Genomic DNA, 27,317 nt, shown 5'->3' with positions numbered 1-27,317 from the left:
CCTCTAGGCATGCTCTTTTGTTGCGGCCACACAAGGCTGCTTTTGTGTGACCAAGTTGCGAGCGTGTGTGAGAGAAAGAGCATGTGCATATTTGCTTGCGAGTGTATGTTTATGCAGATAGTTTGTGTATGCATGTGTGTGTGCGTGTGTGCGTGCCCTGGTATTTGTACCCTGTGTGTGTGTGTGTGTGTGTGTGTCTCTCCTTGTGTTTGCGAGCTGCTCTCCCACTGTGCTGGCTCGGCTCCCACCCTCCGGGGCAGGACGGAGGAGGAGAGGAGAGCGAGAGAGCCTCCATTCTCTCTTCGCATTGTTGCATTGTTTTTGGAGTGGGCCGGCTGGTGCTTAGGTGGAGAGAGAGAGAGGGGGGGGGGGGGGAGGTGGAGGGGAGTCGGTTAGACTGCCGGACACGTCTGCCGGTCTCGGTCTTACATTTCCCCCCCCCCCCGAAGGCACGACCGGTCAAATCACATCCCGATGCGCGTCCAGTGGCGTAGGTTCAAATCCCGCATCGTGTCGTGCCGTCAAAAAAGGTTCTGTCGCTCTTTACTCTGTAGTGTCACAAAAAAAACCAATAAATAACATGACGACGTCCCGTTTGGAGTTCGCCATCATTTTGTCTATGGGAGAACACCGCGGGCTGAGATCCGAGCGAGGGGGGGGGGGGGGGGGACAGGAGAACAGAGGGGCCGTTTTTCAGTCTCCTTTGACATTGTTGTTGGAGTGAGCGGCCTGGCACTGGGGCGAGCACGAAGACGGGGAGGAGGAGGAGGAGGAGGAGGAGGAGGAGGAGGAAAACGTTTCGGTGGTGGCAGAGGGGTCCCTGGGTTTGCGCTTCTGATGCAGGGCGATCGCGGCCAGAATGCTGATGATGTGCACATGAAAGTACATAGACCTAGGGGAGGAGAGGCAGAAGGGGAGAGTCAAAGTTTTGGAACCCGACATGCTGAACAGTAAGAAAATCAGTCAGATGCCCAACTGATATTATATGTTAAGAGACAAAAAGGTGGGATATTTTAAGATTTGAAAAAGGAGAAAGGGAGTGTTGTGATTCTTACTTTCCCCTTCTAGTTTTCAACCTTAATAAATGCCATCCTCCAGTGGAAAGGCTCTTTAAAATAACATACCGCTCATATACCACTAACAGTTTTCCACAAGATAAACACTCTCTGCATACCTGTCATAAATCAGACTTAATCCCTTCCTTTAGTAGGTCTTAGAAGGCTTTATGGCACGACAGTCTAACACTTCCTCAAACCGAAACCGAACACCGCAGAGGAATCCTGTAACGGCCTCACCTGTAATAAACCATAGTGGGTTCTACTGCCAGCAGTAGGAAGGGCATGACAGTGTAGCAGATGGCCAGCTGAGTGGCCGCCCATGTTATCGTGTCGTAGAGCAGCTTCACGCCTCTGGAGTGCAGGAAGCAGTGGCGGAAAGTCTTGCGTACCTGGAGGGGGGTAAGACAGATGAACAGACAGACAGAGAAAGATAAACACCACTTCATACTTAGTAGATTTATAGCTTACACTCCCCAGAAAGGGTGGGGGGAGAAGGAGTTGTTTCTAATTTGTTGGTAGAGATATGCTGACCGGTCAAGTCCTTAGTGTATTTGTGTTATGTTGTTAATGTTTCAAGAGTCTATAATTTATTGCCATATCGTCACAGCTGAGAGGAATTTGCCTTGGTGCAGCTCCATTAAAAACAAACACACAGATGACAAGTGACAGTCACACGGCATACCATACACACACACCTAAAAACACTCGTATGCTAAATCCACGCCTACACATTACATTCTTACACAGTGCAATATAAGATCTGAGTAAAATAAGAGCACCCACCGCTTAATAAAGTGACCTTGTGCCTTACAAAAGCCCTCAATTTAGCTCACTTTTTGCATTAAAAATCACCTAACCTGCACATTTCAGGTGATAAACAGCCTCTGGGTAGGTGCTATTGCGGAGGCATAAGGTTGGACAACTAATGCTCTGGTACCTCTTCCCAGAAGTAAGGGGTTTGAAGAAAGAACTGGCAGGGTGTGATGGGCTAGTGGACAGTTTCTGTGCTTTCCTTCGAATATGGGTGACATATATGGAGGCAACAGCAGGGAGCTCACAGCCAGTGATCTCAGATAGTGCTTGTAACTCTCGCCAGGAGCTTCCACACTCTCAACTTTGATGCAGATGTATAAATTACCCTTAAGTGTCCACTCTCTCCACTCTTTGGTCATTGATCACCAGAGAAGGAAGGTCACTTTTAACCCTCTTAAAGTCAACGACCAGTTCTTTGGTCTTACTGATGTTCAAGTCTACATTATTCATGCTGCTCCACCCAGCCAAAGCCTCAACCTCGCTCCTGTAGGTCGTTTTGTCATTTTTAGTAATCATCCCTGCCACTGTAGTGTCATCTGCAAACGTGATTATTTTTACAGAATCAGAATGAGATACACAATTGTTAGTATATAAAAAGAGTTCAAAGGTCATAGGCTCTGATTGTCTGTCGCCTATCTTCACTGCTTGTTTCCGTTCTAGTAAAAAAATATAGGATCCAGTAGCCCAAAGACATGTTCACGATACACGCATATTTCAAAATACAAAGTCAGTTTGATCTCTGCTCGCCCAAATGCATCTTCTTAAGGTATCACTGGACGAGCAACTGCGGTCAAAGTTACTGGTGTTTTCTCGGCTCCAAAGTCACCAAAGTTACACCTTCTGGTTAACGATTAGCTGTTGAAGAAAGGGGAAGTGATGCCTAGAAAAGGTCAAAACAATAACAGGGGTGAAGCATCAGCTGCGACCATGCTTGGTTCGATGAGGGGTTTCATGCTGCATCAGTAATCGTTAGTCAGTATTTGGTCGGAACGCGTAAGACCCTGTCCCAGGTATCCGCACTTATGTCGTCCACTTGTTTCTGTTTTCCTATTGGCAGCCTGGAAATTCTACTTCCAGTTGTAGGCTGTAGTTTTAGTTTCTCTTTGAGATTCAGGAGGAAGAGGAGTACTCACGGCTCGTGCTGCCATGGTGATGGGGATGGCGGTGATGAAGGTGAAGTAGTACCCTGGATAAACGCCGTGCCACAGGGCAGACAGGATAAAGGTCAACGCCATACGGTACCGGGGGGCTCGGTCATAACATACACTGAGAGGAGAGGAGAGGAATTAAGTCATTTTATTTGACCAAGTTCACACACTGCAACCAGGGCAAACAACACACGTTAAAATTGGAAATTGGAATGAGCTATCCCATACAGCAAAAAAAAAATGTATTTCACATACACTGCCTTTAGAATGTGTTTTATGATATGAGTGGCCAGTATTTATTTTGGATATACTGGCAATTATATATTAGATATTTATGCTCATAGGAAGAAAATGTATTCCCAGTGTCCAAAACATATTTTTAATGAATTTGATCTACATGTACAAACACATTTTTGGGATATCATTTAACATATTCTGAAATATATCTTTTGTGGTAAAGCTAGAAGCTTATTTCTACTGTGACTGATGAAGGAAGAGGTGGACAAGAGGGAGGAGTTTAGAGGGGAGGGGAGAGAAAGTGGAAGGAGAGACAGGAGAGGAGAAGAGAGGAGCACCGAGCAGAGTAGCAGAGCCTAGGAGGGGATTAAGGAGTAAATAGAGAGTGATATAGTAAATAGTGATAATGGTAAATAGAGATACAGAGTGTGTGTGTGAGTATTGGACTTTAGACAAGCAGCACTTACGCTTTGAGCCAAACTCCCGTTCGAATATTCCAATTGTCTATGAACGTCTTGAAGCTGGTTGCTGTCTGAAAAAAAGATCAGGGCTCCATCAATAACCAACAATCTATAACCCAATAGAAGTATTAATTTAGACTTACCCCAAAGGATACACTTGAAATACACCAACACTGCTCTTTATTAACATGCAAATGGCTAATGTTTCACTGCGCATAGTGTCTTCAGAATCAAAACACTGTGCGCTCCAATGCTTAAGTCTTTGACCCACGTGGATTTTCTTGGTTTTACAAAATAAGCTCACTTAGCTTATGCTCCAGCTTCTACTTCTGTTTAAGTACTAACACAGTAATGTGCATGAAGAAACAACATATGTTTTGAAATTATGTGAAACACTCAGTGTACCTCAATCCCCCAGATGTTGAGGTTGCAGATGAGGTCCCAGGATGGCTTTCCATTCTCATCCATCCCCATGAAACCATAACCTGCAGCGTTGTTGGTGGCATCAGCTGACAGGACAGAGGGAAAAGAAGCACATGACCAACTGAGGAGGTCTATAGTGGAGACTGCTCTACAACAGCAAACAGCCATAACTACTTTTTTTTAATAATAATTATTAACAAAAATAAACCCATAGATGCTAGTAAATGATATACAGTCCACGGCTGTACCAGCAATGTTTTTGGCAGGGCAGGAGATAATAATTTTTCATAATGACAGTCAGGCTCCACATTGCTCAAAGAGGTTAAACACCACTCATCAAAATCCAGGTAAGCCTATACACACATATACACACTTGCAAACACATATATAGAAGCACATGCACTAATATTATCCCAACTCCTACCTCTGACTCATTTACCCAAAGAGCTACACTCTAGAGTTCGACTGATAAGGGTTTTTGAAGGCTGTTACCAATACACAATACAGAATACACAATACACACACACACTGTCTCCCAACCCTTACTTCAAACAGTGCTCACCTAGCGTCCAGGCAAAATAGAATTTGGGCCTCGCTGCTTGAATGGAGAAGAAAGCGTAGGTGAGCCTGGTGAGGAAGGGGGCGTGGCTGATGAAGTGGGCGTCAACGTTGTATGTGATTGGCAAGGACCTGGTCACAGTGAGGAAGAACAGCATGCAGCCAGTGCAGACCAGGAGCTTATGACAGACTGCGTTCTGGAGAGAGAATGGAGGATTACTAAGCGCTTAGTGATTCAAACAGACATTCCCAATTGGCATTACCATTGGATAAGCAAGGTTGTACTAGACTGTAGTCAAGACTGCCTTAGTCGAGTCCAAGTCAATTCCAAGACTGGGTACCATTGACTTCGAGTCAAGACCTGGTCCAGAGGGGGTTGGGATCAAGTCAAGACCGAGACCAGAGCAGATCGAGTCCTATTCAAGACCGAAACCCAAACAGGCAATAACAGCGTCCATGTCTTTCCATGTGTAATGCTGATAAGGACTCTATAGAAGGTTACATCATCTGGCACCAAAGATCAACCAATAGCAGATGGCCAGTCCAGTGCCCTACTTTTCACCATTAGAAATCAGGCTTCAAACAGATTTGGGTTTGGGGTTTAGTTACTCTTTAATGATAAACAGAGATGTAGATCTATCTGCAGGAGCTCTGTACTAGACCCTTTAACATCCAACTAATTTATGCATAGGATTTTGGCTAGTCAATGCATAGAAGTTTGGGGACCATTACATAATATACATAGGTGTAATCCCTTAACTTGTTTGTAGCGCAGAATAGAAAATGAACAAAGGTGGACCAGGTGAAGAAAAAAACGTATCTTTGAAAAGTTAGTTGAGAAAAAGTTGAGTCAACACCCAGTCGTGGCCGAGACCAAGACAAGTCTGAGTCAAAATTAGGCGTTTTTGATACATGTTCAGGAACATACCACAGGTGATGGGTCGGGTGTCTTGTCGTAGCCGTTCTGGCCGTTACAGGTGCCAGAGTGCTGTCTGAGCCTCCTGCGGACGTGTCGGCCCTCTATGAAGTCTATGTAGTCCTTATAGTTACTGCAGGGCCCCACCAGGACGCTCAGGAAGCTCAGATTGTAGCTCAGGTACTCGATGAGAGAGGGCCTCTCGCTGCGGAGAGAACAAACACAAGAAACCGCTGAAAACAAAACAGAGAGCTGATGTATTTTCAATACGCTGAGAGCAATCACTTCAGGTAAAGTCTGATGGAAAGATGAGAAAAACATGCCGTTTTGTTTTTTTAAGATTCCACTTGACTCAAAAAAAAAAAGAGTCCTCTAGAAACCTCTATTGCTGCTTGTCAGATGAAAACCTTGTTTCACCTACAAGTCAATTTTGTGAATGAGGAGAAGTGACCTTTTTTGATTTCACAGCAATGAAATTTAAACATTATGCATTGGCTGTTGATTGGGTCCCTTAGTCCCTCAGGTCAGAACACTTATTCAGCATTTTAGGGCCCAAAGGAACCTTAAATTGAAGTGAAAATATGAGAGAAAATCACTTAGAGTTGTGGGGTTTTCACACAACAGCAATACTATGTTTTATGATCAATTTTGATACTTAAACTTTTATACATGTATTTTGAAATGGCATGCATGGTACGCTGATGAAAGTGGTTTTATCTCTTCACATGCATAAAAATGGAATGTTTTCCATGCAACATGATGCCTCTTTTTTTTGTTTCCAGCATGCTTGTACATAAACATGCTATTCACCATGGTTGCATCTCCTTGTCATTGCCCTTCGTGGCTAAAGAGAAAAAAAAAAATTACTTACTTCTTTAATCAAGGCGTTAATCTGGGTACAACCCGTGTGCATACATACTTTGACAGGGACATTGGGTCTTGACACATATGTGTCTAAAAGGTAAGGTTTATGTGGGAATAGGCAAAATTAGGCAGGGAAAGAGGAGGAGGGGTCACTTCCAAGAGCTCCACTTTATCTTTATTCTTTATTCACAGTGCCAGAATAGTCTGACCTTCAGAAATCTATAATTACCACCATATTAAAAACATCTAAGTCATGAGTATGTCTTCACCATGGGGAATACTTACTTCACAGCTAGACTCTTCTGGTCTTGTGTAAGTTGCTCGGGCTTCTTACACATACCTGGAAAACATGGGAGATGTACTGTAGATATCAGTAAACCTATTTGGAAACTACTTCCTCTATTGTGCAGTCCTCCCTTCATTTGTCCCCAAATTTTCATCTGTCTATGTAATCCCTACTTCCTTCACTCCCCTTTAGGACTTTTAAATTCAAACCTAATTCAAAACCTATAAAACTGCATAACTGTGAGAGCATGATGCCTCTGCTACCCAAGACATGCTGGCATTTGTGTGCATGTGTGTATGTGCATCCTTTGTCTTACCATCATGTAGCTGGAAAGCCAGTGTAGTGATCTTCTGCGTTACTATCATCAGAGGCCTGAGAGGAGAAGGCAGATGGATAATTAGGGGTTGTTTTTGTTTTGTGGCATTTTTGCCTTTGTTTGATAGATGCAGTAGAGAGACACAGGAAAGACAAATGATTTCATCATTGAAAACCTTGTTATGAAGAGAAACTTGGCAGAAGAAGCCTAAATGCCAGTGGTGAAAAACACAATCCATGCGTAGCTAATGATGACAGACAATCGATTGCTCATGGGGATTAAAAAGAAAACACTTTCATAATTGTAAGTTACACAATATTGTGGCACAACAAAAGATAGTATCCCTCTGACACAGATTAACAGAGACATACACCAAAGTAAAGAATACTAATGAAGTTGTAGCAGTTAAAAGAACAATTCTCAGACACAAACAAGTTTCCCTTGAGAATCAATTTATTCCTTTCCAGTTGTGACAAGTCAGCTCCCTTGTTAATCTGATGCAATTCCTTCACATCCCTTTATTTTCACTTCACATCCTCTATTTGAAACCAGTGTAATGTAGAAATGGTTCTCTATGGGAACTGCAGGCAAAGACTCCAACTAAACTGAGTTCATACCTAGAGCCACAAGTGACCAGAAATGTCATTCTTAAACTGCAATGCCATCTTATGTAAGATGCTCTTATCCAGATCAACATACAATATATTGTAAACAAAGCAAGCAATGTAAACAGTAGAATAAGCCAAATTATGTGTCAAAAAAGTTAGAAAGTTTTAGGGGGTGATGCTCAGTTGATGTTTCCTTTAAGGGAAGGGACAGTTCATGGACAGCATGAAGGTCCTGCACTGTAGCCTGAACAGAGATCCTGCTCCAGTTTCACGCCCCCTGCTCTAGTTTCATTCACAGATAGAGACCTCTCTGTCCCAAGAATGTGTGCGTGTGTGTGTGTGTGTGTGTGTGTGTGTGTGTGTGTGAGAGAGGGGGTGTACAAAGGCGCACAGGCACACATAAACTCTCTCTCCCTCTCTCTCTCACACTCACACACACACACTGGTTCCTGTGTGTGAGAGGGCTGCATTGTGTGCCCAGCATGGTAAACCCGGACAGAAAGAGGCTGGCCGTGTGGCTGGCAGTGCCAGCTCAATAAAGGTTGGCAGCTGGCTTGAGAGAAACATTTTCAGGGTGCCAGGCTGTGTGCACAGCGCTCCACCACTGCAGCCGACAGACTTTCCTCCAGACATGCACATTTTCAACATCGTTTCTCACGACCAAAACTAGTTTTTGCGAGCTGTTGCGTAGGCTAGTCCAAAAAACTGATACCCCGTGTTTTAGGCTTAGCTACGAGACCGGAGTATATTATTCAGAACTTCCCTGAACTGAAATTGTCCCGTCAAATCCTTCAGCTGCTGAAATCAACACTTTCGCCAATGACTTTGGTGTCCAATTTTAATCTTCCTGTGACCCGCGATGTCTTAAAGACTGTTTTGTCCAAGGGGCGTGCCTGCATGCTGCACTCCACTGCAGCCTGCAGACTCTGGTTTTCCATGTAGACTGTAGTCTTGGCTCAGCACTATCAGCCTAAAGCTTGGCTCGGAGAGAAGCATTCAACAAAACATACAGTTTAGACTGCTGACCAGCACTGATGAACACTACAAGATTCTAATCCAGTTCTGCTGTCCCACACAAATGCAGAAAATCCCAGCTTTGCTTTCAGAAATCCTCATAATAAAGACAAACAGCAGAAAAGCATACACAACCCATCTCTTATCCTGAAAAAAAATGAAAATCTATCTGAGTCCTACAGCCTCAGTCTTTCAAATTTGTGTTCCCTTTGTTGTCTGATTATTTCGTGAAATCTTGTAATGTAACATATTAACCCGCCGCTGCAAAACAAAATCCGGGGGTAAATTGCATTTGAATTGCTCGTACAGGGTAAGCAGCTGCGCATATGAATACCATCACAACCATTTATCTGTCCAATTGAAAAGCTAATAGAAGCTGGCTCTCTAATTCAATATACGACCGGACCAAGGCTGACTCACAGGCCTGGCTGCTCATCACGAGAGTCACACGGAGTCGACCCGAGGCTGCCAGCAGTCTCCACTGCTTCAGTTCATCCACACCCAGAGCGGGCAAAGACGAATACATTTGGACTACATGAGGAACCAGCAAAGTGAACCGTCACCTCAGAAATCACAACTATGCATAAAACAAGCCATTACCCACTTCAACTGATAGGAATATTTAACAGTTTTTTTTACTGTTGCAGTTAATACCTTTGGATAGACCTTTGCTTTCAAAATAGCGTAATTTTTCAGGATGCAGTCGTGCTTTTGAAATCATGAGCAATGATAGCAAAGTCACTCCCCATCTACTGTAATGGGAAAACCCCTCTCTCTCTCCATTTCTTTTTCTAGCGCTACATTAAGTTAATGATCCTTCTATGCTCACAGGAATAGAGCAGTCCAGTTTTTAGTCCTAAAGTGAGTTAGCATTTTTGAGCCATGGGTTCCCTCGGCTGAAAAGAGATTACGATGTGAATTGGGTTTGAATCAGTGAATCAGTCCAAAATTACATTCAAAAACCCATTGGAGTTATAGTGGGGCTGCGGCCCAAATTGAACTATATGGGTTTGTCGCACAATAACACGTCATAAACAGAGAATAGTCCACCATAAAGCCTCTCAACTATAGTACTCGCGCTCTTTTCAATTTAGATGGTAGACTGACTGATTTATAGTGTTTTCCAATTGTAGTTTTTTAAGTTGTTGATTTTTGAATTTGCTAGCGTGCTAGCTTGCCTGAAGCTGACTAATATGGATTACAATTATGCTTTAAAATTCATGAAAGCAGTGTTGATTTGTCAACATTATCTCATGTAACAAAATGTGTGAATATCACAAGCTTATTTTTGGTGTCAGTCAAAACCACATCCAAAAACCCATTGAAGTCAGCCATAGTTGGGCTGCGGCTAACGAACCATGGTGGAGCTAACTTCAGGGTTGGCCTACAAAAAATCATCATCGTTGGACCATTCTATACTATGGCTCTGACCCTTGACCTTCTTACTACTGGCTGCTTGTAATGTTTGTGATTTAGGAATTGAACCTACTCACTGTAAGCCGCTCTGGATAAGAGCTTCAGGTAAATGCCTACAACGCAAATCAATTTCAGGCGATAGCTTTATTCCACAATGGATACAAGCCGTTTGTGAATGAAACCTTTCAAACAAAGAGACGCATACTCAAGGGTGGACAGCCACGTTTCTAACACAACAAAGTCACTGTTGCCAGGCTGAGGCGAGTCCGTCTACCTGGCCGAGCAATGTCAACCTCTAACAATCCAAACTGCTGCTTTTTAATCAGCGGTGCTATTTGCACAGGGCCGTGGCGCTGGTGCCTGTGCAAGCAGGTAGAGCACCAGTTAGGAGACATTAACTGATAACATGAGAGGTGCTGTGAAACTGACATGACTAATGCACAAGCTCCGAGCAGGTGTGGCACGGAGAGAGAGAGAGAGAAAACAAGAGATAACCAAGTGACTCGGCTGGTAATGACTTGGCCTTTCCTTACCCGGAGAAATCTGTGGACAGAATTCCATAGTTGAAGATGAAGACTCTGCTGACTTGGCATACTGTCAGATAGCCCATAGCCATCACCATAGAATACCTGTATGGGGAGGAACGAGCAGAACAAAATCAGATAAACTGTTCAGACACATGGACAGGATGAGTCTGGGGTGGAACCAAAGGATGCTATCTCCATGCATATTCTGACTAGGACAAATTATCAGATTCCATCACATCTGGGTCCATTTTCACTCAAACGAATGTTGGCATCTCTACGTCTTGCATTAACTTCTGGATCGCCACTAGAAAGTCCTCAACACTCACTCATTATTGACACAGTCTAAGATATCACAAAGCACGATTACGTGTTTTTGTGGGTGTGTGTTTGCGTGTCATGCGCTAGACTTGATTCATTCTGATTTTTCCCTCCTCAGCCCTGCGCCAATGATAAAGTGCTGTGCGATGTGACATGTGTGCTTAACCTGGGAGACACTGCGGTTTGCTTCCACCCGTACGGAACAATACCAGCTTTATCTCCGCTCGCCCTCCAGGAATCCCTTTACGCTAGAATACCTGAGCCGCTTCAACCCACCTACATTTAAAGTCGTGCCAGTCATGAAGGGAATAAGCTACACATGAAAGCAGAAATCAAACCAGCACAAACGCACGTGCACTACACGCATGACTGCAATGAGACACATACATGTACACCTGCACGCACACACAGTCTATTTATCTGCATCCATCGATCTAGCAGACTGGTCTGGCTGGCATGTCTGGCTGCCATTCACATGACTTGTTTTTGCATTGGTTTCATGCTTTCAACCAGTATTTCAGTCCACTCCCCGCCTTTGTGCATTTTACCTGGGAAGCGGTGGGGTGTATGGTACTGCTGTGTGTGGGTGTGTGTGTGTGTGTGTGTGTGTAGGAGGGGGATACTGAGTGGCGTGAGCAACAAGTAAAGAAAAATAAATAAATAGAGCCTTTGCTGACTTTTTTTTAATATTTAAAAGTCCAAAAAGTGTTCAGTTACAAGAAAAAGTATTCTCACTGTTATTGTGCATGTAAGAGGACTGAGCCACCTGCCCTCTGCCCTTATGCCCCCCCACCCCACTCCCACAAACACACACACCCCTACGACACAAGCGTTTCTGTCCTCAGCTTGCCTGACAAGTTTTACATGGAGACAACAGTAACCGTTGCAGCACTGCCATTTCGGAAATGACACACTGCTGTTACAGCGGTTCTGTCATCAACTTGCCGACAGAAAGACAAACAGGTTGGTCTTGATGGAATTTCCTCGCCAACACGTCACTACAAGCATTCCAACTGCAAATATCTATCATCTACTTCATATTTCATACCTTTAAATGTGAAAAAAATTCAAAACATTTCAGTGCTGCAAACATGTCATCCATGCAGAGCCTAGCTTCCATTCCAATGTTTTGTCTCCATAACATAGCTACGTGCCAGACTTGTGAAAAACCGACACCTAAGGCTAAATTCGATTTCCCCTTGGAGATATGAAGATCAGCGCTCACCTGTGTATGTTGTCGATGTCAGCTTTGATGATGATCAAGTAGCTTGCAAGCACAACAGTAAGGAGGTGAGCTGAGTACCTGGAGGAGACGACACACACACTATCAGACCAACTGCATCCTAATTATTTGGAGAACTTTGATTTACAATGGATATAAGATCCTATAAGTCCATTACACCATATGTGTGTCAGTATAAACAGTGCACGCTGCCTCTGGAACCTGCTACTTTCAGATCAAGTCCTATCACAAACTTCTCTCCTGTGCCTCTCCTATTGCCCAAGGCCTGATCATCCCACTATGGGTCCCAGGGCAAGAATGACCTACTGCCATCGGTCACCACCGACTGTATCTCAGACGGCGTCTCACCAGCCAAAGCAGAAGATGACAAAGGCGACGCCAAACAGAGTGGCCACAGCGTGCCTGACCAGGGGGCTGGCATGGCTGGGGCTGAGGTAGAGGCGAAACCAGAAGGCAGCAGCGAGGGCAAACAGCTGGCAGGCCAAGAAGTTCACCTGGGTGGGGGTGAGAGAGAGAGAGAGAGAGAGAGAGAGAGAGAGAGAGAGAGAGGGAGAGAGATGCTCAAAATATTCAAGGAATTCAGCTGCATAGCTTTAGCTCCTTAACAAAAAATCTCTCTAATACTCCAAGTTATAGTGACTCTGGTAGTCAGTAGTGAGTTTATAGTGACTTTTTCGTACTTAATGGTATTTTCATATCCCATGGTATCACTATAATCCTATAGGGATTTATAGTTTTGCTGTGATATTTGTATGTCATCCCTCTAAAATCTATTACAGGACTACTATAGTGTTTTTTTTTAGTTCTAGCTAGTTTCTGGTGCCCTTTTCAAAATTCAATGACAAACTCTATTAGGCTACATTACAATGATAAACTGCACTGTGAGCGTCGGTGAGTATGAGCAATCACTGCACGGCACTGACAGAGACTGCAGTCGTAACACAGACAACAAAATAGCTCTAGAAAATGCTAATTTCTGTCAAATACGTCCCGTTTGAATGCCCTCCTCCTAGAAGCCACTCAGACTCCTACCTGGTCCAGAGGGAAGCCGAAGTATTCACTGACAGGCAGCAGCCACTTGGATCCAGTGGTTTTAAACGCAGCGTCCGCGTGCTCGCCCATCCTGCGTTATGTCTGTCGCGCGGCGTCTTAATATTCCCGGTTGTCTTTTGTTCCCCACCGTTTTCCTACGGTTTTCTACGACCGAAACACATCGTGAGTCAGAAGGGCTCCGTGACGAGTCAAACCAGTCCACGGGTTGAATGAGGCCAGGCCAGGCAAGGCGACAGTCCCGACTCTCCCTCCTCCTCTTTCTCCTCCTCGACCTCAGTACCAGCATCATGTGTAACACAATTAATAGCACTTCTGGTCACAGCTTTCAAAATAAAAGCCTTATTGATGACCATGCTCTGCAAGGTGTTTTTTAAGTTGCCTAATACATACTATCAAAGAGAAAACAAAGAATGCATTAAAGGCTGAATCTGTAAATCAAATTACATCTCTTGTTTTTGTCCTGTCTTTACAGGGCTACCAAAAATACAAACTTGCATGGATAACCAATTTAATCTACTTTTACAGCTTGAGTCCATATTTAATGTAACAATTTCACTGTGTATTTTAATACGGGTTTTCCTGTTTTGAGCATCCAAATGGCCTATGTTCACATGTGAAAGTGGATTGTGCACTTTTATTTTGAAGGCAACATCTCTCAAACTAAGACCCTCATTGATAAACTGTTCAATATATTAAAGGAGGGATCTGCAGTTGCGCGTGTCAAGGTGAAATTAACAAATATATTTTAGGGGGAAAGTAGCAAATGTAACGAATAGCCTACAACAATTTTTTTGAAAGCAAACTCACCTAACTTCCGGTCTTATTCTAGTCGTCTCTCACTAGCTTGACACAAGGACAAGGCAGTGACCATATACTTTCCCCCGCCCCTGTTTAAACGTTACACGACTGATTTAGCGACATAATTGTCGACTAAATATTATGCATTAACTTTACAAAAAAGTGACTCACGAATCAGATCAGGAAAACGTTAATAGCACTTCTACCAGGTGGCTATTCCTGTAGAGACTTCAGCAATCACCCGTAATTCATGCTCTATGATACTGCGTGAGTGTGTGTACAGACACTGTGCATCTTGGCAACATCATTACATGAGACACAGGTGCAAGTATAGGTGACTGCAATAGAGCTCCCTGCTGTGGATACCTACTGGTCAAAGTCTTTCTAACAATAACTGATGATGAGACACCTGCTGGTTTGGGGGTAATAGGGTTCCAGTAGCATACATAATATTCATATATGTATAGTGTGTCTGTGTTATTCAATAGTGAGCTTATAATGTACTTTATGGTATTTTTTTATATCCTATGGTATCACTACAACATTTCAAAAGGGACTTATAGTGTGTCTGTGGTACTCAGCAGTGATCTGATTATTTATAGTGATCTTATCTATCATAATTAATGTTATTTCTGGTATTACTATAGGATTTTCTGAATATATTTGCCTACATTAGCTGCATGACATTTCGCTGTTGTTTGGTAATTGGTGAACAGAATTGTAGGACTGCTAGTTCTTTTTTTTTTTTTTTATAAAGGTCAGCTGTGAATCCTCTTCCCTGAGAGACCACATAACATAGCTTACAGTGCTGGGCTAGATGGGGGAATACAGACTTATTAATTATGATTGTAGCTATTTGTCATGAGTCATAATTAGGGCCTGGATGTCAGGTTTTGTCCTTGGCCCTGTAAAAACTTACAGCACTCTTTTTATTTATTTATTTATTTATTTATTTTTAAAGTCTAAGAGCGACATTTAAGAGGCACTAACTATGACTGCAGTTTAAAATTCACACCATTCACACTTCACCTAACAAATTATGTTATAATAATAATGTTATGAGTGCAGTACTCCCATATTGTTGTTACTTTTTACATCATAAGAAATGAAAATATATTTAATTTTAAGGTGGCCCTCTTGAGTGTAATGTTTTAGTACCAAGTGGAAGGTGTTCATTCCTCCAGCAAAAAATGAGATACTCGTGACAAAACAGTATATACACAGCATAAATAATGGATAATAATTAACTGATATAACTGATATGGAAAAAATATATATTCCCCCAAACTTTTGGATGTGGGTCTCCCTGATAAATATGGGTTGGCTGTGTCATGAGAGGACAAGCACCTGCAGTAGTAAAAGCAGGAGGTGCAGAAAAAGCAGCTGGGGACCTCGCCTTGTCAGGACAATAATGAACTCTACACTCAGTGAACAGGAAGGACAGCACTATCTCTGAGTGTAAGCTTTCAAGAAATGTAAACTATTCCTGTATCAGTAATGACGAATATACTGAATACTGCAAGGAAGTTACATTTCAGCCTTTAAGAAACTTTGCATCAGATTGAGTGGGACAAATTTATCATGTTAAACGGCCACATTGTGATCAATGTTCAGTTCTGATTCAAGAGTAAAACAATCCCCACCTTTTTATATTTCTTTGGCAAATATGCAAAAAGTGAGGAAAACCTCCCACAAATATTTATGCCTTTTTCAATAAAAGCTCCATATTTGGAACAAAGCAAGTTCTATACAACAACAGATTTGGACCTTAAAGGACAAAGCTGCAGTTATTTGTATTGGCCACCATATGCTGAATTTAATTACCTTTTAACTAACCTGAAAAACAATATAATTTGTTAAACGAACACTACTTTGAAAAAGTAGTGCAACTACATCCAAACCATCCCAACGCTGAAATATTATCATATCTGAAAGTGAAATTGTCTGTCATTTCCTGCAGGTAGCACTGATATAAATACACAGAGAAATATGACCTGAAGAACTCATCGCTCTGGTGTCAGATATCAATGTATTTCTTTCAGACCTGGAACCCAAACCTTCATTGGTAAAGATCCAAGTGAACATTCGAAAAATACATCATTGGTTGGTTGTATAGAATTAAATATGGCAGTGCTATTTTAACTAAGGAGAAATACCCTTGCCAATATTTGAAGATAAATTAAGATAGTGGCACCGCTAAACATAAATATGAAGTCTTTTTGACAAATTATATTTATTTTCCTTTTGTCAAATTTGTTCTAGTTATATGTCAGAATGGTCAGATAATCTTCAGGCCATTAACACTCATTAACACAACTTCTTCCGTTGTTGTTCATTCACTAGGCCTATATGGCGGGGATCAGGGCTGTAGTGGAAAACCACCTTAATTCAGTTTACCCACCATTTATTTGTGGAATAGAGTTTACCCACCTATTCAGGGCTGATATGGCTCTTTATGACATAAATTTGTAGTATAGATTATGTACTATCAAACTGATGTCAGATATATGATGATAGGTCTTTTAAGGGAGAAAAAGTTAATAGATAAAAAATTGTTTTAAATATAACTGATTTTTTTCATAGTTTACCCATCTTCCTATTTACTGCTTTATCTCTCCCCCGCTCCCTTCAGCAGACTTGGTTAAGTGCGCCACCCGGCGGCCTGTCAGAGGACATGCAAGGCGTGACAAGTGACGTCCCTGTTTACAACTGCCCAATGAACACGTGGCGCTTTGAATCCCGCGCTACCATTGGCCAACATGGCGCCAATATGGGCGGGGGTTTTCTTCGGAAGGACCAATAGTGTCTGGCATGTAAATTCCGTTTGAAAATTTCCCGGGAAATCTGAGTTTCGCGGGAGGGCTCTTGAGCGCGTAAACCGTATCCCTTCATTCATCAGGCCGTTTCCTGAAGCCATTTCTAGACGGGGGGAGACGAGAGTTGCGCTACTTTTTAATCCGTTGCATCTGCCTAAATGCACCTTATTACCGGGGAATACTTTATAAAAGTCGATAAATCAGACTCTCATCTGTACTTCGGTCTGATTATTTTTGAAATTGTCGCCGCGGATTAGCAGCCAGACGGGCTTGAAAGTACAGAGACAAAAAAGGGGTTACCCCGAATCTAAGCAAGATGAGAAGAGGGATCTCCTCCTCGGCTCCGGACAAAGTGATTTTAGCGGGGGTTGGGGGCTCTCCTCTGGACAATAATATAATTTTAACAACTCTCTCGGATCGTTTAAACCCCGGTCTGTCCAATGCTACTTATATCCAGATAATAACCACCCCACCGCCTTGCAACGTTACACAGACACCAAATGTGTGTTTATCCGAGCCTCAGATAAACAACATTTACTCAACTCCACAACAAGCTGCAGCAAACGGAGCAGGACAACGACCAGCTTTAGGAAGACCGCCGGTAAACATCTATACAGCTCGTTTCAATACATTTGGCTTGCTACAACTAGCCACAAACACGCCAAAATGTTAGCCTGCTATGCTAACCGAGCTTGTTGTTTGGGCAGCTAGCTGCTTAGCCAGTGCATTTACACCACTCAGCCTAGCGAGGTGGCTAACTAACTAACGCTAGCTAAGTTACCCAAGTGGGCTGGTTAGGTGGCTTGTTAACTTCTGCCAAGTAACAAATGAGTTGAAATGAATTTCGCAGTTTAAGGAACCTAGACCTGTCACCTAATAGCGTGCTATGCTAACTTCACGGTGCTTTGAGTGCGCTTCAACCTTGCAGCCAGATGGAAATATTGGTAAGAGATGACTAGCGGTGGCCTAGTGGCTGCTGTTGGTGTCTTGATTTGGGGGGGAAGGGAGGTTGCTGGGCTGCTTGGCTATTAGTTAGCTCATTTTAGCTTGCTAACAACACACAACAGGCTACATTTACGAGCCAAGGGCTTGTACATGGCTAAAGATCCACTTCAGTTTAGAAACTACTCCTAGATTTTCCTTGCAGTCGTCTCTGAAGATGCAAGCCAACTTGGATGGAGCTTGAAAACATGAGTTAGCTTTGAAGGCTAGCAGCAGTATTGATTGTTAAAAGGGCAACGTCGTCGGCCTTGACCTTAATCTTGCATAAGTTTTATTTCCCCCTCTCTTAAATAAAGTGTAACGTTATGAATCCTTTGCCTTGCATGCAAAGTAAAGTGAAACTCGAGTTTGTTGCCTGAGTGCTGTTTCACATTTCCTGTATTCTAAACCTGCACATACCACACCTATTAGTTTCAGAAGCTTTTGAATGTGTCTTCTTGATCTCATTTATTCATCTTTCATAAACTGTATCAGCCTCTCTGTCTCAGGCTGTAACCCAGCCATGACCATGCAGGCAGTGAGTGAGTGGAGCTCCATGCTGATATAAAATGGCTGACATTTTGACTGTCAACAGAGGGCATATTATTCCTTTTCAGACTTGGGCTAGATTAAGTATGAAAGGCAAGATAGCTATTATAATAAAATACTTTTATTGATTGCTGTGGGCAAATTCATGTTGCTTTCTCCCCTGCACAGGGAGGTCAGATTGCAGACCAGCACCCTGGACCCTGCTGTCTTGCTCAAGGACACTTAAGCAGGGTGGATGCTTGCTGACCCGCGGTTAGCCTAGGTTTTCCGGTTGAAGGATGGTCTCTAACCACTAGGCCACCGTGTCACCTAAAAAAACTGTTATATGCAGCATATGGAATCATCTAAACATTATTGCCGGGAAGAAACGCAGCACAGACGTGGCTAGACACAGTGGGCCTCAGATTAGGGTGGCAATCGCATAAGAGAAGTTGGAGTGAGGTGAAGTAAGATGTATTTATGATTTAAGTTGGTACCGAAGAAGAATGCAATAATAAACATTTGTTTTCAGAAATAGCAGACATGTTAGAAACTCAGAGTCTGCAGTATAACAGACCAGAGTGGTGAACCAAGACACAACCTATATTCACTACTCTAGATATACACAGTAATTGTTAAATATAGGCTTAAACATTGTTGATAAAGCAGTGATGGGGTAGATGCATAACCTGCAGCATTATTCAGACCAGAGGTAGTGACCAGACATAAGGCTTGTATCAAGCATGGTAAACTATGGTTGATGTAAGCCTAAACATATGTTCAGGTTAGGATGGTGAACATGGATATAGATGGCAAATGATAGCTTTATTACATCTGGACAGGCTATATGCTCAGAAACAAAAGTACTCAGGCGAGGATGGTAATGAGAAGGCATTACTAAGAGCTAATCACATCTTTTTAGATTTTGAATTTTTTGGTGTATAGAAAATACTTGACTTTGGTGTGTTCAACAGTGGGTCAGGACCTCCAAAAGGTTGCTCACATTTCTCTGGCCCCACATCAGAGTAACAATACTTGGAGAGCCTGGGTCTAAGGGAAAAAATGACTACATATCTCCATTATGTCTGGGGTTATGTGATTTCCTAAGTCATAACCGTTTAACAATATGTATACTTGTGTTTCCTCTTTGGCAGCACTGTGCAGGGATGTGATCAAGCCCATAGGTGTGACTCACTCTGTTGCTATGCGGCTTTCTCTTGACCAAGCAATTCAGTGAAGATGAAGAAACCGTAACCGGCAGTTCTGTGCCTCGTCATCAGATTGATAATACCACGTGTCGTATTTGGATTTGAAAGGAAAAAACATATCCTGTCTTTGAAAGGTCTTGTTTTGACCTACTCTTGACTGCTGCACTTCACAGTAGTTGTGAGGTAAAAACTGCTTTGCATGCCCAAACTGAAATGGACAGAAAAGACTGCTGAGGAATTACGCACCATCTGATTCAATGCTAAAAAATGAACACCTAAAGTGACATTGCAAGTCTAATATCTTCGTTGTTGACTTTCTCTAAAGGATTATTTAGGTGGATTTGATGTGGACTGATGATGCTACAAGGCCATGATTTAGTCACCAGCCTGCTAAGCCAGCAGAACATCCGTACCGCTGTTAACGTCTGAGTGGGTTTTTGTGTATTTTGCAGGCAAAAAGGCGGCTGGCGCTGGACGATTCAGACCACCAGTACCAGGCAGAACCAGCCAGGACTCCGAGAGGCAGAGCAGGGGCCGGGGCCAACGGGACACGGTTAAAGACGCCCAGAAGTAAGAAGCCCGGGGGCTATCAAGAGTGCTCTTATACCCCCTTCACACACACGCCACCCAGGAATATTACATTACGCTGATCCAGGACCATGCTATGTAGGAGGCAGTTCACACCGAGCCTCATACACAGGAATGTCTGAAGGACTGTTACCGTATGATGTCATCAAAAGCCGACGGGTTGACACTGTTTTTCACAAGGTTGACTTTACCCGTACGGTTCCCACAGGCCTTGAAAATCTTTGAAAGTTTGTGGATGTAAGAAAAATAAAACAAGGCCTGAAGTGTTTTTTTTTTTTTAAATGAATGGGCGGCCTTGAATGAATGGACTTGATTTGAATTCAAATATAGCACCCAAATTCAGCAATATGCCTCAGCTCTTTAGACCTTTCTCTGTCCTTGGATCAACACTTCACATCCTGAGGAAAACCCTCTGATGGATATTTGTGTTTATAGCAGCAGTTTTAGAATGAATGATTTCACCAGGATTTCTTGACTCAAGGTCATGAGTAAAAATTAAGTTCTCTGTAATGTCATGTCTTACCCCAAAACATGCCAATTTTGACTCAAGACTTTGAAAGGCATTGAAAAGTTATTGACTTCTTCTCTAAGTGAGTATGGGAATCCTGTGCCTAGGTCGACCCTTTCACAGTGACGATGAACCCACTTATTACCCGGCTCACTCCGGAGTGAAAGGGTTATTAAGAATTTTTCTGGTTTCTTGGTTCTGCAGTACAGCATGTGGCAACATGGACCCTCCAGATTGCTATTTAATCCACCAAAAAAGAGAGAGAATAATACAAATCTCAGTTTCTTATGATTTCTCCCCCAAAGATACTCGCTGTTTAATCCAGTGTTATGCTGAAATACATTCTCCTTCCTCTCCCTCTATCTGCCGCAGCGCCCAAGTCTCCGACAGAGAAGACGCGGTACGACACCTCGCTGGGGCTGCTGACGAAGAAGTTTGTGGAGCTTCTCGCCCAGTCTTCTGACGGGGTTCTGGACCTCAACCTGGCCGCGGAAACCTTACAGGTCAGTTGAGATCGGATCCAAACAGGGTGGCAGAATGGCAGGTTGGTTAGAAAACCTCTGTAGTCCCCGTACTGACAATGCCGAAACCGGTGAAGTATCCAAAATGGCTTCGACACACTTTATCAAAGTGCTTTTCTTCTAGCACCTTTTTTGAGTCTTTCTATGTGTGCCACAGTTTTTCTGTAGTGGCCTATATATCGGAAATTGGCTAAAATGCTTCAATATTTTTACAGTATGTTTTACATTTTTGGTGTTTGGCTGATGCTTTTATCCAGAGTGAATTATAATGAATGCAACAGTAGGGCTGGGCAATATATTGATATTATATTGATATTGTAATATGAGACTAGATATCGTCTTAGATTTTGGATATCGTAATATCGTGATATGGCATAAGTGTCTTTTCCTGGTTTTAAAGGCTGCATTACAGTAAAGTGATGTCATTTTCTGAACTTACCAGACTGTTCTAAAACAGGGAAGGAAACCCTGTCTTTGCATTTTATTTTGATCACAGGATTGTTTTAATAAAAGTGCTTGTGACATCTCACATGTGGCTTTGACTTACAACTGAACATTTAGCCTACTTCGTAGAAAATACCGACATATATATCGTGTATCGCCATTCAGCCTAAAAATACAGAGATATGATTTTTGGTCCATATCGCCCAGCCCTATGCAACAGTAGAATAAGCTAAAATTCCTAGATCACCAAGGTTGAAAGCAACTAATTGTAAAGAGAGCACAGGCCTTTCTGTGAACATAGATGAAGAAATACAGTAAGGGCTAAGGTAGATGGGATTTTTTTTTTTTTGGATTATTTTGTGATATATATGTCAGTAATTGATTTTGCTACGGCTCATATAGCGGGTGGCAATTTACACAGAGACATGGTCCTTCGTGTTCATAGTTGACATAGTTTGATTGACCAATAACTGGGTAACTGACAAGACCTGTGTCTGCTCCATTCAGGTCCAGAAAAGACGGCTGTATGACATCACCAACGTACTAGAGGGCATTCACCTCATCAAGAAGAAATCAAAGAACAATATCCAGTGGATGTAAGTGGTCTCTCTCACTCTGTCACTCAACTCACTGATACTCAAAATGTTCTTCATCTTTTAAGAGTAAAGTCTGTCTTGCCTTTGGACCGAAGCCCACTAAAATGACTCTTTGGGTGCCTAAAAGAAACATCCTACAACCCTTTTTGTGTTATTCACCCCATCACAAAGAAGTCCAAGAACATAATGTACTAAATGCGAGTTCTCCTTTTCCCTCCGTCTCTTTCCCTCTTCCATCTTATCTCCGTCCTGCTGCTTTTCCCAGCTTCTTCCTTTGCCTTATCTTCTTCCAGTTGTAGTTCAGTCTCCTTCCTTGCCGCATTTCATGCTCCATTTGTACAAACTGTAGGCTGTTTGAGATTAGGGCACAAACACAGAGTACCACAGAATATCAAACTTTTTGTCAGTGTTATGAAGTGATGAACAGAACCATTTTCAAATATCAGGGCATTGGGTGCTGAGTTGCATTTGCGGGATGTTCTGTGAGGTGCATGTCAGAAAATCCATGTGGGTTTGTTATGGGACGATGTAGCCAAAGTGGTTAATGAGACAGTCAGGAAAGGTGTAGGCCTACAAACAAATTCAGTATTAGTGTGTCAGTGAGTGTAGCACATAGAGGCAACTGTTTCCACATCAAGGGGTGAGGATGCCTGCCTGTGCTCCACTCCACTTGCAGTCTATGAATTCTATTTGATCTTCATTTCATACAGTTTAGACAGGTCTGGAAAGTCTGGAAAAGTATTAAAAATGAATTTGATCATTTCCAGGTCTTGAATAGTTTGGGAATTGGAAAAAAATGTCTGGAAAAGTATGGAAAATGTTGCAGTTCAGGTCCGATACACATATAATTCTAGCTTTTATGTTGTTGTAGAGCCACTTTGAGTCCACAGTTTTTGTTGATGTGAAGAATAATGTTCAGATAGAGGGACGCTCTTAGTACCCAGCTGCTGTCAGCATGCATTATATCAAATACCCACCAAAATCAAATCCGGTCAAGAACATAGGGTCTGGGAAAAATATGAAATTTTAAAGTGGAAACCGTGTAGGAACCCTGCCAATCATCTCACATATTCTGATATTTGTCACTGTGAAGAACAATCTTCATCTATACAGTGATATGACCTAGTTAGCAGGGGCAAGATGTCTGTCTGCGTAAATCATAATAACACCAGACAAAATTTTCAAAACAAATCAAGGTCTGGAAAAATTATGGAATATTTTAATTGAAAATGTGTAGGAAAAGGCTCTGTACCTGTTTTCCAACATAGGCCTGCCTCAGCCAATCCATTCACTTTGAAACTGAGTGGTTCTGAGCACTGCTGTGTGTTGGAAGCTCTCAGCTGTTTGTGTTTGTGTGTATATATCTAAAACGTAAACAATATCAGCCACTTAATTTAAAGCTGGGCCACTGTGCTCAGCCCACTTGTTCTGTTACCCTTGTATCAGATGTCTATTAAAAAGCACAGGGTCGCTTTCAACAGTGGGAATATTTATAGACAGTATTTATTTCAAGACGGACAAAACGCTTTCGGCACTCCAACCTCCATCGGTGTCAGTGATTTGAAGTGCACAGGTGAAACATTTTTGAGTGCTTAAAATATATTTAAAACCCTGAATCCAGGAAAAATGAAGTGTTGGCTCATGCCTGTTTGTATTGACTCTCCATGCATCCATCTCTCTCTCCCAGGGGCTGCAGTCTGTTGGAGGTAGAGGGGGCCCTGAACCAGAGGCAGAGACTGACGGCGGAGGTCTCTGCCCTCGGAGAAGAAGAGCAGAGGCTGGAGCAACTCATCCAGAGATGCACCCTGGACATGCGACACATGAGCGACATGCCAAACAACCAGAAATATCCTTTTGTCATCGGTTAATACGGTCATCCAGAAGTAAAAAATTACGAGCGTTTTCATCATTCATTTTGTGACACGATTAACTAGGGGTGTCACGATTTCGATTCTAAATCGAAAATCGATCGAAATGAGCGTTCGATTTCGGCCTTCGAAATCACAAGCAGGTTCGCGATTCTCCCAGTATTTTTTTTCTCTCCACCCCGGCCTACTTGCACTCGTCTGAAGAAAAAAAAACCATTTCAATGACACAGCGTAGCTGCTAGAGAGCGCCCGTTCTATATTTCACTATAGCGCCCAAGAGCGCCCGTCATTTTTAAATCGTTTACAATGTGCCAAAAACTGAAGCTTTGTTTTATATATACTTCAAGTTGTCATTGATGAACCGGAACTGGAAAATACTGTATATCTGGTGACACGGATGATTTTCCCCGGGTTTAGTCGTCCTCCACCGGTAACGTTAGATCTCAAAAATGGCACACTTTTAAAACCTTCTGGAAGCTGTCAGATTGTGCTGTGAGACAGAACCTGACCCGCCATGTGTAGTGGAAAGTTACGAAGACATTGTGTGTTGAAGTCTTTTGATGGAAATCTCTTGTTCTTGCTCGATAAAACAAGACACAGGATTACCTTCACTAAACAGCGGGACCTACCTGGCTCTCACTGCCGGAGACGGACGCTGTTTTCCGGGTTGCAGCGACTTTTATCCATATAAGTTTGGCGACTTTTTCCATATTTGTTTGCCGACTATTACCGTCTGATCTTATTACTGTGTGGGCTGAAGCGCTGGAGGTTTTGTATGGATTTTGAAAGCTTATCGTTAGCCAAGACAGGAAGGATCTGTTTTGTTGTCATACGGTGAATGTTGACACTGAAGTAAGGAGACACCCTGAATCACCTTGCCATTTATTTGGTACCAAATTAAAGGGAAAGTTGTGTTGTGTTTAAATGGAAAAACTTTGAAAAAATTTGACCATATGGCCGTAGTGTGGTACATTCCAAAAAAAATATGGCAGTTATATCACACTTGATACCATGTTTTTAAAGAAGAATTTGAAAATGACATAAAACCAATGATCTGTTGATCTTTACAAATCAAGACTAGATAGTCTAACAATGATATAGCCGTCAGTGCTGAAAAAAAAAATGTTTAAATCGAAAATCGAATCGTGACCTTAAAATCGAAAGTCAAATCGTGGTTTTGGAGATTCGTGACACCCCTATGATTAATATTGCATCTCGCACTCGCACACATTAACAAACAAGGCAGCAACATGGCACCAGGCGTGAATTTTATGCTACAAGTGCTAAAATATGCAGAACAAAACTCACACACACAGATATTTTGGTGCAGATCCAATGAAAACCCAGCTAGGATTCTCTCTGATATTGTCAAAAAACAAAAACAGTTTACCAGCTCTTTCAACTTCTTCTTCTGGTCCTTCAGCAGCAGGTCCTTCAGCAGGAGGTTTCTTGTCATGTAGCGAGTGTTTTCACATTTGGTATTAGTATGTACTGAACAGATTTTGGACACAGTGATTGTTATTTCTTTGACCCCTTTGGCCTCCACATATGCCTATGTAACGTACCAGGACATCAGACAGCTGGGCAACCTCAGAGACCAGACTGTCATAGTGGTCAAAGCACCCTCAGACACCAAACTAGAAGTACCAGACCCTGAGGAGGTATGCATACACAAACACACACACCATATTTGTTATCATAATCCTGATATACCCAAAACTACGCATGTAGTCTTTAAAGGACCCCACAGTCATACTTGGTGTGTCATAGCATTTTTGTCTTTCCATGGAGTCGGTCCATCCATCTAATCATGTGCAGTCTTGTCTCGTTGAGTTCTGTTCTGATGGAAAATTTACATTTTATTCATTCTTTTTTTATTTGCTTCCTCTCTCCAGAGTCTGTCCATCCATCTGACCAGCACCAAGGGCCCTATAGAAGTCCTACTGTGTCCAGATGAGGAAAACGACCCCAGGAGTCCTGTTAAAAATGGCAACGTGGACATCAACGGGAACTCCCCCTTCCTCAGAGTCCTTCAAGGTTCGTTTCTGATAGATGTGTGTGTAGCAGTGTTTTTCTAAATTGTATGTAATGCAAACAAAACTTGTGTATATATATATATATATATATATAATAACCATTTGAGTTCTGGTTGACTCAACTGAGCGTTTTCTTCCAACAGATTCCTCCAGCTCCACGACCACTTCCTCCAGCCCCTCCCTCGCTCCGCCTCCCAACTCCTCCTCCTCCTCCACCGCGGCGGTCTCCGTCACCACCCTCTCCCCGATCTCCTCTCCCTTCACCAGCCTCCTCCAGCAAACGGAAGACCAGATCCACTCGACCCTGGGGCCCTTCCTAAACCTCGGGCCCCCGATCCTGGACCAGGACGACTACCTGCTGGGCCTTGGGGACGACCAGGGGATCAGCGACCTGTTCGATGCCTATGACTTTGATAAGATGCCCTCTCTCGGCCTGGATGATCTCCTGTGTAGCTAGTGGTAGCTCATGGTGATTTACTTGTGTCGTTTGTTTAATATGAGAGAGAGACGGAGACTTGTTTGACGCCTGTGACTTGGATAAGACGCCCCAAACCCGAGTCGGATGGCCGGACTGCGTAGCTAGAGATAATAGATAATAGATAGATGGAACGGAGACAACATTGAGGGTGTTTTCTCTCCCAGAGGGATTAAACGCTGTGTTCTTCCAGGCGGCAAGAGACGGATGGCCTAGATGTTGAAAAGGACAAATATGATCTCACACAAAGACAGACCGGTCAGTATGAAGAGACATCCGTTTCTCTTTGTCCCGGGCTCTGTGCGGCCTTTCGGGGGGCCGATTGGAGGAAATGGGGGGGGGGGATTTAACGCCTCTTTTTTGGGTAAGAGAGATGGAGAGAGGGGAGTGAAGGATATGAAGCGAGGCCCGCATCACTGTACAGAGAGACCGGAGGAGGACAGCCGGGAGGAAGACCCCCTTTAAACCTGTCATTAACACGTGTCACGGGTGATCGGGTTGGGTTTAGCCACAGCCAAAAAAAGCAGAAAATCCAGGTGTAACGACCCGATCACCCACACCACCTCCGCAGGTGACCGGAAACGTATTAGTATGTTTCCAAACCATGTATCACAGTTACAGAAATGGAAACTTTTAAATGTGGATCCAACCAGGAAGCACACGGAAACACCCTTGTCAAAAATGGATTGTT

General features: G+C 42.9%; 2 protein-coding genes across 2 annotated transcripts; one reads left to right on the top strand and one right to left on the bottom strand.

The window, feature by feature from the left end:
* Positions 1–693: 693 nt before the first annotated feature.
* On the bottom strand, positions 694–13,328 carry mboat1 (membrane bound O-acyltransferase domain containing 1). Its single transcript, XM_071546920.1, has 13 exons — positions 13,239–13,328; positions 12,555–12,700; positions 12,189–12,266; positions 10,652–10,747; positions 7,081–7,136; positions 6,764–6,818; positions 5,627–5,819; positions 4,703–4,895; positions 4,123–4,226; positions 3,724–3,788; positions 3,005–3,137; positions 1,296–1,447; positions 694–892 (listed from the first exon to the last, which is right to left on the bottom strand). Exons 1-13 carry the CDS (start codon positions 13,326–13,328, stop codon positions 694–696), a joined length of 1,560 nt encoding a protein of 519 aa, XP_071403021.1.
* Positions 13,329–17,125: 3,797 nt separating this feature from the next.
* LOC139667458 (transcription factor E2F3-like) lies at positions 17,126–26,879 on the top strand. The gene is made up of 8 exons (XM_071546921.1): positions 17,126–17,474; positions 20,043–20,160; positions 21,059–21,189; positions 22,159–22,247; positions 23,935–24,093; positions 25,662–25,776; positions 26,011–26,152; positions 26,295–26,879. Exons 1-8 carry the CDS (start codon positions 17,190–17,192, stop codon positions 26,606–26,608), a joined length of 1,353 nt encoding a protein of 450 aa, XP_071403022.1. The 5' UTR covers positions 17,126–17,189; the 3' UTR covers positions 26,609–26,879.
* The last annotated feature ends 438 nt before the right edge of the window (positions 26,880–27,317 follow it).

The sequence above is a fragment of the Centroberyx affinis genome, unplaced genomic scaffold (assembly GCF_046629955.1).
Source record: "Centroberyx affinis isolate AG114_WGS23_722 - 3 ecotype Tasmania unplaced genomic scaffold, CSIRO-AGI_Caff_v1 ptg005544l_1, whole genome shotgun sequence".
Taxonomy (NCBI): Eukaryota; Metazoa; Chordata; class Actinopteri; order Beryciformes; family Berycidae; genus Centroberyx; species Centroberyx affinis.
The sequence above is the reverse complement of the archived record's forward strand: the minus strand, read 5'-3'. Positions and strand labels throughout refer to the sequence as shown.

Bases quoted from the DNA above. Each gene is read 5' to 3' on its own strand.
- mboat1 (XM_071546920.1), bottom strand. From the start codon at position 13,328: ATGGGCGAGCACGCGGACGCTGCGTTTAAAACCACTGGATCCAAGTGG. The intron at 7,137-10,651 runs GTAAGGAAAGGC...TTCTCCTCTCAG, and splicing joins CTGTCCACAGATTTCTCCGG to GCCTCTGATGATAGTAACGC. The intron at 6,819-7,080 runs GTAAGACAAAGG...CATGTTTTCCAG, and splicing joins GGCTTTCCAGCTACATGATG to GTATGTGTAAGAAGCCCGAG.
- LOC139667458 (XM_071546921.1), top strand. From the start codon at position 17,190: ATGAGAAGAGGGATCTCCTCCTCGGCTCCGGACAAAGTGATTTTAGCG. The intron at 22,248-23,934 runs GTAAGTGGTCTC...TCTCTCTCCCAG, and splicing joins AAGAACAATATCCAGTGGAT to GGGCTGCAGTCTGTTGGAGG. The intron at 24,094-25,661 runs ATATCCTTTTGT...TTTGGCCTCCAC, and splicing joins GACATGCCAAACAACCAGAA to ATATGCCTATGTAACGTACC.